This window comes from Amblyomma maculatum, chromosome 4 (genome assembly GCF_055883805.1).
Source record: "Amblyomma maculatum isolate TAMU_Amacu chromosome 4, ASM5588380v1, whole genome shotgun sequence".
Taxonomy (NCBI): Eukaryota; Metazoa; Arthropoda; class Arachnida; order Ixodida; family Ixodidae; genus Amblyomma; species Amblyomma maculatum.
Genome location: NC_139347.1, coordinates 35856503 through 35872168, shown reverse-complemented (window position 1 = coordinate 35872168; position 15666 = coordinate 35856503). Strand labels below are relative to the sequence as shown.

The window sequence follows — 15666 nt, the reverse complement described above, 5'->3', positions numbered from 1 at the left end:
GGTATGGTGTGGTGTGGTATGGTGTGGTATGGTATGGTATGGTATGGTATGGTATGGTATGGTATAGTATGGTATGGTATGGTATGGTATGGTATGGTATGGTATGGTATGGTATGGTATGGTATGGTATGGTATGAGGAGATTAAGGTCCTAAGTGCCATTTACATTAAAGGTAGCCGCTACGGAAGGGGCGGGGGGGGGGGGGGGGGGGGGGTCTAGGTTCGGGCCCCTGGGGTTCTTCAACATGCACTGACACCAGTGCCTTGCGCCGCCTCCATCGAAACGTGGTCGCCGAGGTCGAGATTGAACCAGAGTCCTCGGCATCAGTAGCCGAGCACTCTAACCATTGTGGCGAAACAGTTCGCAGTACCGTCTGGCAATTTTATGCGCATTCCGCTCATTTCTACTTCCAAGGAATTTCGTTCTATTGAATTTGCAGGAATTAACCTAATCAGAGAATCATTTTGTGCCCATTGCTTGCATTTTAAAAGAAAGATGCATTACTTGTATCACTGAACTGTACTGAAGAAACTTATTTACACAGCTGTGCTCATTACTTCTTTCCTTGGAGTGTTTTGTATGCCCCGAGATTAGCGTATTCCACGATGCTACAAAAATATTGCTAAACACGAATTTTTGCTCCTATTTTAGGATTTCTCGGCTGCGTATGGTTCGTATTTTGGATGTTCCTAGTCTACGACAGTCCCGAAGAGCACCCGCGTATCACGCAGGAAGAATACGACTATATTATAATCAACCAGGGTGACGAAAAAGTACAAAAGGTAAGAACTTGACCCCCTAAAGATGTCTTCCAAGCCCGCATGATTGCATTTACGGCGGGAAATATTCCCATGAGTAATCAAGGGGTACACAATGCTTGCGCTGTTTCCAGGTGCGTCATTTTGGCGCTAACGTTAACCTTTTCTACATGTGGAAAATACGAGAGTTGCTTTTCAAGTGTACATTGCGAATTAAAATGCACTGTACTAAACTAAGCTAACTTCCCACTGGGAAAATGGAAACGTCAAAGCCGAGACCCATTCTTCACCCAAATTTACGAGGAGAGAAAGCATCACGAATAAAATCTTTCTCAGGGCTAGCTTGTATTTATTCAAAATAAACAATTGATCACTTAGATATAGAAAAAAAAAAACCTTTTATAGAAAAGAACAGAATGTCACATTCTTAACTGTATTAGCCGTCGAGCGCAAAAGCTGCTGATCGCCGACGCTCACCACTTTTCGCTAATACATAATTTTTTAGGTTTCTCGGAATAATTCAGCGCAGACTTCCTATTTTGAACATCTGTTAGTAAATGGCGAACAAATACAAACTCAAGTTATTATAGGTTTTCTGCTCACGTTATTTCGCTTTGCTTGACAAAGGTGAACATTATTTGAAGCAGACACCATACCGGAGCCAATATTTTATGAAAATGGATTCGCTGGCTTACATTTCAGAACCTGAAGATTCCTTGGAAGCCAATCGCAATGTCAAAAGGACTTTGGGCTCTCTCTTTAGCTCATTTTGGATCTAACTGGATCTATTACACATTCCTAACCATCATTCCCTCTTACCTGGCCACAATCCTCATGTACGACATCAAAAAGGTAAGCGAAAGTCATTGTGAGTGCTTCCGGACTTGATCTTAGAATAGTCCCCAATGAAACAATGCATTTGGTGCGTATTACTTCGGGGCACGAAGATTACAAATCAAGCTGTGCAAATAGGAATAGTGGGCAGGGATAAAGGAGTCTGTTACATAAAAGCGAAACAAACTGAACGGTTTCCTAGACTAACAGCAGCTGAAATCTGAGGCCGTCAAGATCTGATAGTGACGCATCCCACATTGCCCAGCAGCTTGAAGGCACGTGTCAAGAGAGGGAAGTTATATACGGCTCTAATATACAGATAACATTCATCTGGGTGCTAACTGAGAGCAGGCACCTTATGCACTGGTTTGAAGAGAATGGTGCATAAGAAACCTCAAGTGTAGAAGATAACAACGCTATTAGCCAACACGTAAAGCTAACTCGTAACGTGAAAACAATGGGCGTCAATGACACTGATATCTCCATCGGCAGTTGCTAGTAGACAGCAGGAAATGATGTGAATTGATAGCATTAGTACGGGTTCCGCGAATGCGGACTGACCGGACATAGGTTGTGAGCCGTTTTGAGGAAACGAAGTGCAGTGTATATCACTGATGGTAATAACACCAAGGTATCAATCTCTTGAAAAGAATGTGGGTTAACTGTATAACAGTTTCGCTTATACTGCTTACAATGGAAATGAATTTTCCAGAATGGCCTCATCTCTTCGCTCCCTTATCTGCTCACCACTATCACCAGCTGTCTGGCAAGTGTCTACGCGGATGTGCTGCGGAAGAAGGGGATCATGAGCACCACGGCCATTCGGAAGTTCTTTAACACGTCCGGTTTGTTTCTTTCTTTTTCCGTTTCATTCACCAGAGCTAATGGAAACCAATTAGCGTTGTACGCGGGGGTTTCGAAGAATACGTACAAGACACCTAAGAGAGTATTTTTCCTCTTTCATGTCTAAACCCCTGAAAAATGTGACATTGCTTTGTTGTGTTACATAACCTGCACCTGCCATCATCCCACAGCTGTCTTCTTTAAGACGTTTTTGAATGAATAGGCAGACAAACGTGGCTCGTTATTTGAATGAGAAAAAGTCCTATGACTGGGCAGTCTATTTCAGGATTAAGTCGGGAATGCTTGTTGAGGGTTGTTTGTGGTGAAAGCTGTTCCCATAACGACTGACTGCCAATTGAACTTTGCCTACTTAAGTTAAAGTGCTCAACCCTGCGTAAATTAAGCTTGTTATCAATTCTGTCTAGACAGCGTGCATGTCACGGCGACAATCACCAAAAGCTCTCATAGTCTTTCTAAGGACAGCTTAATAAGGCAGCAAAACGTACTGTTTCTTAAAAGTTAATGAAAATTCGCAACACTAGAGTGCTACAAATAATTCTTGCATTTACGGATCAAACTGAAACTACAGGCTTCCAGCTCTTTTCTGGTCACCTGATATGGTATGGTCTCTCTGCTTGCCTTTCTTATATGCCTGCGGAATGCCAAGGGTTTGCGGAATGATCTGCAAAGTTTACTAGCCGAATTTGGCAGTAAAATGCGAACGTTATAGAACAAAATAAGCATAACTACAGCAAAATAAATGCACTGAAACATGCGCGAATAAGAATAAAATTAGTATGACCTCGCCGCTGTTGCGTTAAGGTCACATGGGTGCCAACAGCACTGCGACCGCAGAGGAAGTAGCGGACGTGTATTTATTTTGAAACCTTTTTCATTTCATTTTCTGGTGACCATGTTGCAAATAAAAACGTGAAGCGAAAAGCACAATTTTGAACACTCTGGGCTCTAGTGCCGTTTCTTCCTGGTTCACTTCAATGCATCCATAAGTAATGAATCATTGTTCGCACAAAGAACACGCTTCCCAAACACCACTTCTGGCCGTGTACACCAAGCAGATCCATAGGTTTGCACCTTCGCTTCATATATTATTTTTTTCTCCCTTTGCAACTCATTTGAAACTTCGTTGACATGTATAGTAAGGAGCAGGGCAGAAAAAAAACTTCGTGAGTATAGTTAGTGCATGGCATATTAGAAAAAGCAAATAATGTCACCACCTTCTTCTAAGTTACTTTCCTTCTTACGATTTCTTTTTTTTTTTTTTAGGAAGCCAAGACGACCTAGTTATTTTTTTAAGTTTATTCCAGGAACATTCTTCTATCGTTTCTAAAATACCAACCTTCACTCCAAAGTGCATATCTTGATTCAGGCGAAGTAGACGCTTGAAGCGGTGGCTTGTCCACCAGCTCTTTTATGGATAGGGCTCTTATTCTTTAGTTCGCAGGTGCTGGCAAAAATACACATAATATAAAGCGATACGAGGATGATGGCGCAAAAATAATGCGAAATCTAGTGCCGAAGTTCCTGATGCATTAGAGAGTGTCGGACGCTGTTCTCACTCTTCATTAAAAGCTACAGCGCATTACGACACCCACTACGCTTTAAGGCTCAATATATCTAGTATCTACCTTCAAAATAATGTTTTATATTAATGCTGGCTTTGACTTACAATTTTGGGACCAGACCTAAGTGTTTTATTTGCTTCTGAGGAAATTCACCTTACTGGAAAGAAAGGGTATATTTGCTTCTCTTTTGCTTTCAATACCTACATTAACTGCGGTGCGCTGTGACGTAGTATCGAGCACATTGCTCGGCATACATGCTATAACAGGAATAAAGTAAAATTTCAGGTCCCAGCGGTTTCCCAAGAAAATTATTCCTCTTGCAAAATATGTGCCAGTAGACCACGTTTCCATTATTTTGGCATTTTTCATTTTATCTGCACAGTTTTTTTTTTCTTCTTCATTCATGAGCAAACTATAAATAGAACTTCCATGAAAAAGCTCGGATGGTTTGTACTGCGTAAAGAATTAAAAGGAGTGACTTGATGGGCCAGGCCGCGCACAGCACCGACAAAAAAAAAAAAAAAAACACAGCATATAAGTAACGCATTTACAAAAGGATAAGTTCACGTAAGCAATGTACATGCACCATCCCCCCCCCCCCCTTTTTTTTCTCTCTCTCTCTCTCTTTTTGTGTGACAGTGTTTCTTTTCCGCTGACTTTTTCCTCTCTCAACAGCGCAAAACAAACAAATTAAAATCCGAAGGAAATGACGAGGAGTTGCCGCGTTGTTGGCTCCGCTTCAAACAACTCTCATTGTGCGAGAAAAGGTATTCAGCGATGCGCGACACGGCCCAAGTCACAGGCGCGAGTTAAGTGGGTTGCGCAATGCGCTAACCTGCTTCCATTAGCTGCTTCAACGTATTAACTTTTCCTAGAACTCCGAAAGAGACATTCGCAAGAGGCGATAAGTGATGCACGCTGCTAACAACAGGTGAAGCGATGTCATTTTAAATTCGAGATTACTTCACAACATATCAACATTTTTGCCGTGAAAAAAAAAAAATGCACTTCAGGTGACGTGCACTAAGCGTTCCATTGCAGCCTGCCAATAAATTTAAAAAACAGGATTTTTTAGATATGAAGACGAATTCTGAGTTCAATTATGCAAGGTTTGGCAGGAATCTTAAAACAGGATTAATGCGTAGAAATGTGGTTAATTAAATTGTGATAACTCTTTCACATCTGTGGTTAGGCATTGTAGCTTTGTAGCTGCTCATGACTCATATCACTTCTTAGAATTTCGAGAACGTCCAACTCCCCTCGACGTAAATTTCGGCAATGTTGCGCCAAAAGAAGCCCGCTTTCGGTAAAACATGCCTATAAGCACCGTCCCAGCGCTGCTAGTCAATAGTGCAAGAGCTACGTCACCTCCTCTGATCCGCGTGGGATCGAGAGGCAAACAGCGGCGAGTATTGCTCTGGTACCAACGTTGGGCGGGACAACAAAGTTCACGTAACGCTTGCGTCATTCATTGACAGCGCTGGGGCGATGTTTAGATGTAACGTTTTCCGAAAGCAAGCGTGTTCTGGCGCGAGATTTAGCCCCAGCGCCAAGGTTATAGCGGTTTTGAAATCATAGAAACTGATATGGCTATTACTAATAGCTAGCTACGGATAGTTCATTTCAACTAGACAGCTACCTTACCAGTTGTTAGTCTGCTTACTACGTATAATATTTCTCTCCTATTTGTTGTCCGCCAACAATGGTGCAATTGTACAACAGAAGCCTCAAGAAGCTTATCTTTGATTTAATAGCTGGCTGCTTTGAAACACGAAGTCGTACTTACACTGTGGGCCTTTTTAAGAGCCGCTGAATTTATTTTGCTTTAAATGTTTAAGTATTGAAGGTTCTGGCAGTGCAAGACGTAAGCAACAAGGTGGGACATAAATGACGAAGTCTACTATAGTCGCTGACTTCCAGGAGACAGTTATTTCCTTACGCCATACAGCGGCTTATAGGTAAATGCAGTGCTCAAACTTGAAAGTTTGCTCGTTATCAAAGGTAATCGCTGTATCTTACAAAGCAATGCTTGATATTACTAGCATAAAAAATAGAAGCGCCATTTGTAAAAAAAAAAAAAAAAAAAATCCACAGCACTTTAAACAGAAACAGGAACCTGGCATCCTGCATTTATGCTATATGGATACGGATACATATACATATACATATACATATACATATACATATACATATACATATACATATACATATACATATACCTCACGCTTACATTCATTTGCGTTTTATTTACTCACCTGTTGACGTTTATTTTTGTAAAAACGCTGCCACTGACCGATTGTAACGCCCCGGGAATAATATTGCTAGTGAAGGGCAGCTGCAGTGCTGTCATTTCAGTTGGCGACGAATTGTGACCTCGTATCGGCGTATGGATAAACATCTGGGAACGTCCGCACGTCAATTAGTTTTAATGTTCCTTTGAACATAGGCAGAGAGCTCTCTTTGAATATGACGTGGTGTCAGTCACCCATAGAAAATCAAGGCCATTTTGTCGAGTAGAGGAATACCTAAGTTTTTTGTTCACTTCTCTCTTTGAGCACGTTCAACAAAGGAACGCCGTGAAATTGAGCCCAATCTTCCTATGGGTGACTGCTTATGCTTAAGCTTTCCTAGGTCATTCCTACTGCTAGATAATGGGGCATGAGCGATACGACGTGCATTTAATTTCATTACCTTGATGGAAGTAGTTTAAACAGGTGGTTCCTAAGTTTTATTTCAGTTTTCAGGCTTGTATTATTAACATGTCAGATTTAAGATCAGGTTACTAAAACGCCCTTCCTTTCATACCATTGTGAGATTCGCCCTCAACCTAAACAGCAAGGCAGCATGGCTGTAATAGAGGAATAGAAGGGAGGGAGTCTTCGTATTTTACTGCGCAGTGTCCTCGCCAATCCTCCTCCTTACACGATCAGTAAGCTGTGGATGGCGGTCTAAGGCTTAAACAAGGCGGCATTGCCCTGAAATAATGGCCATCTCGGTGTTGCGAGATACGACGACTAACCCCTCTTTTGTAACGCGACAGACGTGCTTCCTCAATGACCGTTCAGGCTAACCAACCGACCTCTATATGCCTGGCAGCGGCCTCTTTGACTCTTAGCCCACCGCCTGATGTGTCTGTGCTTTTCCTCTCCCCAGCCGCCGTGGTGCCCGCACTGCTGCTGATCGGGATGCCGATGGCCGGATGCGACCGAGTCTGGTCCGTGGCTCTCCTCAGCCTCGCCGGGGCGGCGCTGGGCGTCCGAGAAGTGGGATTCATGGTCACCCACATCGACATGTCTCCTGATTTTGCCGGTAGGCCTTGGCTGTCTTCGTGACACAACATACTGGCACGTGGACAGCACACGCGCCGCGGGTTCGAGTGCAGTACCGTACGAGGCGAGAATGTGGGCACGCATAAATGCACCGCCACTTCGGCAGCCTTTGATACAGGATGCGCGGGGCTTTGATGTTCTTTTTTTTTTTTTCTTGTTTTCATGCGACGGCCACTCGGCGATGAATGCCGAGCTGCCCTTTCTCATTCTGAGTCGTCCAGTTGTCTTGTTAAGTCGGTCACCCGCTGATATACTGAAGGCAGTTTTCGTGTATCAGCTCCACGTTTTGGCCGCCTGTATCGCTTGTATGCAGTAGTACCAGGTTAAGCGAAGGTCGTAATAGTTAAAGCCCTTGTTCAAATCAGGTCCATGATGGTTTGGTTATAAGTGGTTCTGTAAGTAGGAAGCGAAAAAATCACAACAGTTGAATGCGCCTAAGGACATCATTGCATGGACGCGAGACGAGTCCTGTCACCCCATCTTTCGGAACGCCTGCATTTATGTTAGCACATTCATATTTCTTCGCTTGTGTCTGAGCCTTCCAAAAAATACGCTTCTTAGTTTCTTATTGGGAAGCTCTGGCTCTTTCGATATATTTGTTGAAATGTCAACGTCCCTATTTATTTAGTCTAATCATACCGCCCCAGGGGCCGTCACATTGCGCTCCCCATTTACATTTCACTTTTTGCGGCTTCTGTAGTGCTAGTCGTAACGCGTGTTTTGCTAAAGCTAAAAATCTAGCGATTGCTGCAGACGAGACTTCAGTGTCAAATCTGGAATCTTACCTTCGCATCCTACATTTACGGCAGTGTCTGGGCAGTTAAGGCACTTTCCTGTCAGCCCGGCTGTAACCACCGCTGTTCATTTCAGGCGAATAGCAAGGATTCTGTTTCGTGAAATTTGTCAGCGCATTATTGACTTTCAGGCGTATTTATTTAATCATGAGTCATAAATTACAGAGCCCATTGCTATAACATTGTTATAACAAACTGTACACGAACAAATGTACAGGCAAAACTGCACTACTTCGGAATTCATTGTGCATATTATGTACATTGAAATAGAAGAATATGTACACAAAAAACGCTAATCAGTATTATGAGCTGTTGAAAACGTTTAAAATGTCAGCGTTTCTTTTGTTGCTTTGTTAACGTTGCACGTACAAATCTGTTCGGATCAAGATGTGCCGGATGTTTCGTGAATTGTTTGAAGACAATTTGAAGCATGGAGCAAAACTTCATGGTCGGCTCCTTAATGCTCTATGTTAATATCCGGCCGAGGCTTTACTGGCGTTTTTATTGAATGATCGAGTGACTAGCAGAATACGATCAAGAGTGCATTTTTACTCGAACAGAGGCTGCACTAAACCTCGCTGAGTTCGCCTGCCATGTTTATCTATAAGACATCAGTACAGCGTTTCAATGACCTTTCAGTGAGGTCTCGCAAGCCGTTGTTAATATAAACAGCGCGAACAGGAAGACACAGGACAAGATAAAAGGAAGCCACAGGACAAGCGCTGACTAACAACTCAGCAAAAGCCTTTACTCCAAGGCCCAGGAAAAAACAAATTTGACGAAAACGAAGCCTCCGCGTGAAACAACCCCTGGGTTCACCTGCTACACAAAAAGTCATTAAAAAAAAAGAGATATCTTTGTTTGGAAGAGCAATAGAAGTCTTGCTGACGCATTTAGTGTGGAGCCTGTTATATAGGAGAAACAGGGCGCTGTATTAAGAAGAGACTACTGCGACACCGAAACAACTTGGAAAGTGCAAGGACAAAACATTTCTGGTCTCGCATTGCCAATGCTGTGGGACAATGAAGAAGGAGAAGAAGTGTACTCCCCTATTTGACCAGGTTAGAATTTTGTATCGCCACAAAGAAAAGTTGACAACAGAACTAGCTGAAGCATACTTTATTTCAAGGGGCATTAGGTACGTCAGCAAGACTTCTATTGCTCTTTCAAACAGATTTTTTCTTTTAGTGACTTTTTGTGTAGCAGGTGAACCCAGGGGTTGTTTCACGCGGAGGCTTCGTTTTCGTCATATTTGTTTTTATTTGGGCCTTGGAGTAAAGGCTTATGCTGAATTGTTAGTCAGCGCTTGTCCTGTGGCTTCCTTTTATCTTGTCCTGCGTCTTCCTGTTCGCGCTGTTTATATTAACAATGGATGTTTACCAACTCCCCAACAAAGTATCTTGGTTCGCAAGCCATCTTCCATAGATGTTTGTAGCATGTCTTACCCTTCGATTCGTGCCACGGAAGAAAAAACATCAAAAAGGGACTTTGTCGCAGCCTCCAGCGCATCTCGGAAAGATGCTGTAAATACTCGCGACTGTGCAAACACTAAACAGTCGTGCACTTGCGCCCTTTACTGCCTGAAGGTACTGCACTTCGTCGTTTCGCGCTGATTGACGACACGTTGGCGACGCGTTTCGTCCAGGCATTCACGAACGGAAATTTTGCGCAAGCGATAAGAAGGCAATAACGGAGACGCCGCGGATGCTTCAAGCGCCTTTCGTGCTGTCAGTTGCAGCACATTTCGGAAAAGTTTCGTGCCGTGCCGTTCGAGCTGACGATTGTGGTGCCTTCTTTGTGGATTCATTTCTTCTTGGACTGCGACCGCGGAACGTCTCCGTGATTGCCAGAGCGGATGCCGTTCTATCACGGGCCCCGCTGGCAAACAAAGCCCGCTCCTAATTTCCGCTCCCTTCTGGAAATGCAGTTTGTTTTGTACTTTCTTGACAGTGGGAAACAAGAGCTTCTGCGCGTGACTCCGGGCGAGTTTCTCCAGGGAATTATACTGGAAATAAGTAGAATGGCCACGTTCGCTTGTCACATTATACACGTCGCGAATGTGTTCTTGAAACAAAATCCGACCTAATGGTCTTATGAAAAACTTCGGCAATAAATCGAGGTGAAAACCGGCAACTAAGAAGTAAGCACGTTTAATTACAGAAGTCATAGAAACGGAATGTGCTTAGACTATAGAAAAAGACGTGGAGTGTATTTCATTACCAATCCGTAGACAAAACCGACTAAAGCACAGCGATGTACTTGGAACACTTTTTTTTTTTTTCACCAGGAACACTTCTTGGCGTCACGAACACTATTGGGAACCTCCCAGGATTTCTAATGCCATATGTAGCTGGAGTGCTGACAAGTGAAGAAGTGAGTATGTTAAAGAGTTTATCTCACTCCGCCACATGAGAATGATAAAATAAACGGAAGCCTCACATAGGAGCCAGACAGGTAGAAGCTGCAGATTTCAGCGCATCATTTTAGTTGAGTAAATTTTAACACATCATGCTAATTGCGAGGTAATTGGAACGCTTACAAGAAATACAATATAAAAAGGCAGTTGAAGCATGTTCCAATATGGTCCGAATTGTGGCCTAAGGGCTTACAACTGGCTTTAGCCTCCATGCGTAAGTTTCATTTAATGCACGCACACTGCTGTTTTGGGACTACAGATATATAAGCTCGTTTCGCGTAATACTGTCATGGAAAATATAACGAAGCGAACAGAATTGGCATGATCTCGCTTTGTGCTCTAAATTTTTGCTTGGCATTCTTCCTGTGCCTCACTCTGAGTACAGACGTGAGCTGTCTCATATAGTATACACAGACAGCTCTAGGCGCGGGGTCGGCGGAGCAAAATATGCGAGACTTTAGAAGGCCTAATGGTCTGCACATGTGATCCTTGCTCTAGTGCGCTGTCTCCTATACCTAAACGAACGACGGAAATAAAAGCACAGTGTCCGAATTAGAGAAACTACCGAAAGGGCTTATGTTTTTAATGCGATAGCGTGAAATCCCCTTTCAGCAGAAAATGCGGCGATAGTGTGAGTGCTGTGAGCGAAAATTACGGAAATTTATCTGCCAGATGGTAGTTGGCAATTGGCATTGCCGTGCACTGATTGGTCGTCGCGTAGTGTTGCGTCACAAGAACGCATTGCATGGCCGAGATTGCAGATGCGGACAACTGCGCTTCCCCTTTGAGAAGGGAGGGGGAGATCGGAATCCAAAATATTGGGACCTTTGGATTCAATACAGAGTTAGAAACGCTGCCACAAGACCACGCAGGGCAGATACTCTGTCACAAAATATATCTTAGGAATGTATGCTAATGATTATGGATTACATATTAGATGTACAAATAAAACAGTATTGTGTAAGTAGCTATAGGGTAAGAAGCAAAGACCAAAGCAGCGAAAATAGCAGATAGCAGAGACAGCCGGCGAACGGAAGCCACGTTAGGCTTTCGTGTCCTACCCCTAAAAGCGGAGCTTTTTGTCGTCCTTCGGTATATCACTCTAGCACTTTAAACGACCTTGCTCACCTCTGTGCGCCCTCTGCCTTACTTACCACATCTTCGAAGACATACGCAAATAACACAACAATCGGGGGCGCTCCGAGTTTGTGGGTTCTCTGTCATTTCATGTGCGTAGTTGACAGTGTTTTACAGTCAGTAACAGACTGAGTGAGGTAAGCGAGCGAACCTAGCGGTTTACATAATCTTTGTTCTGGTTTATATAATACAGGTTTATCTAGATTAGATCCTTATATGCCCTCTACTTCCGCATCCTACTAAACAACCACTTCCATTTTGCGTAAAAACGGCTATTCTGCGCGCTATGTTTAAAATGCTACCACGCCTCCAGCTCTTATAAGTGTCAAACACCTGTAAATCCAATCACATTGCAACCAGGGAAACCGTTTCACATTTTTTTCGGTTCATCATAATCGGTACCGCATGAACTGCAGCTATTACTCAGATTGCACGAACCCCATCGGACAGTGTTGAAAGCAGTACTGGAACGTGTCCAAGCAGATGAAAGTGTGTTATGAGCTCCGGTGATGTGTTACTTGGACCTGAAGCAACGCCAGTGCTGAGATACACCGCCATTTTTTTTTTTTTTTTTACTATTCTTACAGAACTCAATCCGAACCTGGAGCTACTTCTACTACATTGCGGCGGCTGTGGGCATAATATGCGCCTCTGCATTCTTGTTCTTTGGCACCGCCGAGCTGCAACCTTGGGGCAAGGGCTGCGACGCAGAACAGCCTGGTCCTGTGGTCGAGAAAGAGAAGCCAAGAAAGGAAGACGAAAAGATGGAAAGCTCGAAGTTGTAGTTTTTCAAAGTGACTGTCGGCGTCTTTCGTGATTCCACTGTGTCCCAGGCGGGAAGGTTTGTTCCATCTTTGCGGACTTGATGATTTTCGTGGCAGCTGCACCCGAGGCTGCGCCGTGTAGATACAAAACATAGCTGTTACGCGCTGCCCAAGCTTACTGTTCAGACTTAACATAAGCAGTGTTCCCTATACGTATGTGTTTTCTCGGCGTCGCTTAGGTTGTCCCATGTAGAACAAACTGTTGTGCTATAGCTATCAACTAATCGTGACACCCACTGTTAAAAAAAATAAAGAGGTGCTATCCGGGCAGAAAGTAAAACATGAGTGACATTGTTTTTAGCCATGACCATGTTAAGTGTATTTCGATCCATAGTATGTGCAATGTACATGTAGTTAAAACTAACGTATACACTTAGTAGACAGCCTTGTATCAACTGTATTTTTATTTCTTTGACGGGATGCGGTGTGAGCCCTGTGCAGGGTTATCAGACGCAAAAAAAAAAAAAGAGAAAGCTATGAACGTTGGCCCAAAGTCGTTAAATGACGATTTCGTTCACGTGTTTCTTTCTGACATGAAACACTTTTATGGACTGGAATTCAAGAAAGGATGATGAATGGCGCTCTAAGGGTGGGTTAGTCACTAAGACAAAGCACTCTTAACATTGCTGTTGTAGGCTGAATAAGGCCTGCTTAGCCAGTGTGTACAGGTGTTGAAAACCTAAGTTGAGTCTAGTGCTTTTTCTTTCATAAACGCTTCATCGGTTCGAGTGTGCCAAAGAATACAAGAAGTTACAACTCTTTAAGCTGCCTTTTCAGCGATTGTAAAAAATTGTTTGTCATTCAATGACGTTGTTGAACAAATTAAATGACTAGTTTTATAGTACATATTTACATGACATGAAAAGTGATAGGAAAGTGATGACCAAAACAACGCCATGTTGTTTGTATGTATATAGTCGTATATTTGCGGTTAAAAAGACACGTGTATCGTTCAAACGCGACGCATGTTTCGTGCGCTTGTTGTATTTTGTGCTCACAAAACAAATAAATCGTATTTAAATAAAAAATTGATTTATTTGTATACTCAACCCTGAACTTGTTTGTGTATTTTCAAAGAAACGCACGAACGAGCACCCTAAAATTATATTTCCTAAAATGCGAAGTGGAGCCCACATGAAGTGCTTCCCTTATAGGCATGATTATAGCTGTGGTATTCACTCGGCAAGTTTTTCCAAAGGCAGAGACCAACGTTCCTTTAAGCTTTTTTGTTTTTGGCTTTAACTGAAAACAATTGCAAGCACCTAATAAATTCTTTACAAACTAGTTATGGACTGCAAGCTTCAGAATTATCGAAGCACGGAATCTGCGTCACTTTCTCCTTTTGACCTCCCTCCCCTCCTGCTGATTATTATTGGCAGTCAGCCAGCTGGTCAGAATGAATACTCCTGCGGCTCACTGATTTGCAGAGTGCACCGTTTTAATGCAGACGGTGTTAAGACTCAGATGAGTTGGAAAGAAAGTACTGCAACAATCGCTTGCTCTATATTGCGTGTCGTCTCTTCCAATCATGAGAAGATGTTCTACTTAGCAGCCGTAATCAAAATAAATTTCTCATAGCTTGGCGATTCCGTAAATGTACACTAAACCTTCTGCAACCATAATTTTCAGCTGCTCTTAATTCATCATCTCTCTGTGAGCTGTGGTATAGAAACTCTGAACTCTCAGAAATATGAAACAATGTTTTATGTTACTCCAAGGCACCTTTAATGTCAGAACATGCTTTTAGTCACAGCCCCTCTTTGTAGGAGTGGCTAGCATTGAACTTTCATTTCATCTATGTACAGGACAAGGACTTATTTACAAACATTAAAACTTTCTGGCAATCGCTGCTGCATGTATAATCAATTCAACTCAAAGCCTGTATATTGTAACGGTTTAATGAAATATATTTGCGTTTACGTAAATACTTTCGCGCGAAGCAATTTACTGAATTTATCTTCCAAAGCCCTTATCGACTGAGAGTACCATGTCAAGGCATTTTGAATGGCAATTAAAGCCTGTTTTTTCTTCTGGGAGCACCATGGCTTCTTTGTGCATAGAGGATACATATTTCAAGAAGGAGTGCAAATAAGTTCCAGAGAAGCACGGAGCTATTCGCCTCCTTGAAGGAAGAAGCTGAGGAATTAAAGCAACCATCTAGAATTGCTGCTCAGTGTCCTGTTGCTGCGCAATCAGGAAGAGTTGATTACTTCGGACCTGAGCGGATATTCTCTGAATTACAATGGCATTTGAGCTGCAGAAATGAGTTGAAAAGGGTCTGCAAAAGGCAGAAATTCCAAGCATTATTAAGGAAACGTGTTCTGTCCCGGATATTAGCAGAACTCTTTGATGGAAGTTAGGGCAGGTTTCACAAACGAAAAGTGAATTGCAAGAGAGGGACACAGGCGGTAAGTTCTTGTCCGTGCCACTGTCCTGCGTTTGTTCGCGATTGCACTCTTCCTTTCCGATCAGAATACAAGCCATCGTGACTCAATATTCTTGACATTCGGCTGCAAATCTGAAGTATGGAAGATGTAATCCCGGCAGTGGCACCCGGATTACGATGCAAGCGAAATATAGAAACAGCCGTTTGTTCTGGAATAATAATGCAAATTAAAGAACGGTGAGGGAGCTTTGCTACAGCGTCCTCCATAGGGGATGTGCCACTCTCAAACTTGAAATCTTATATGCTCCAACTACTTCTCACCAGGATATAAATGTAGGACGCTCGTTTCACTGAACTTAGCATAAAAAGGCTTTTGAAAAAAAGACAACAACGCTGATATTTGAGCCCGTTGATTTTGATCCATCTTGTAAAGAGCTTGCAGCATGAAAAAAAAAAAAAAAAAAACGAGGACACGAAGAAGCGCACACAACAGCATTCGTGCTGTCGTGTGTGTTTACAATGCTTTACAAGATGAAAATAGACAACGTGTGCATATTAATTCTGTTCAATAAAGAAAAACCTCATCTTCGCTTAGATTTTGGGGGTTCTCAAGATATACGCAGCGTAGTTCATCGTTAAGTGTTTCGGTATAGCTTAATACAACCAGTTAACTTATTTTTCATTGACTTGGGAAGTACCGCCTCCAGGTCATCGTGTGCCTATGCCTTTTTACTTCGATGTTTGGCAGCATCAGTCGCAAAG

The 15666-nt window shown here is 42.8% G+C and overlaps 1 protein-coding gene across 3 annotated transcripts in view; it reads left to right on the top strand.

Annotated features, from left to right (window-relative positions):
• Positions 1-13546, top strand: part of LOC146190691 (sialin-like) — a 54460-nt gene extending 40914 nt beyond the window's left edge. For all 3 annotated transcript variants that reach the window (XM_084601071.1, XM_084601072.1, XM_084601073.1), the window contains exons 6-11: positions 652-782; positions 1461-1610; positions 2305-2437; positions 7172-7327; positions 10429-10514; positions 12282-13546. In XM_084601071.1, the coding sequence (XP_084457197.1) occupies positions 652-782; positions 1461-1610; positions 2305-2437; positions 7172-7327; positions 10429-10514; positions 12282-12479 (854 nt within the window). In that variant the 3' untranslated portion in view covers positions 12480-13546. The remainder of the gene's footprint in view (positions 1-651; positions 783-1460; positions 1611-2304; positions 2438-7171; positions 7328-10428; positions 10515-12281) is intronic.
• The last annotated feature ends 2120 nt before the right edge of the window (positions 13547-15666 follow it).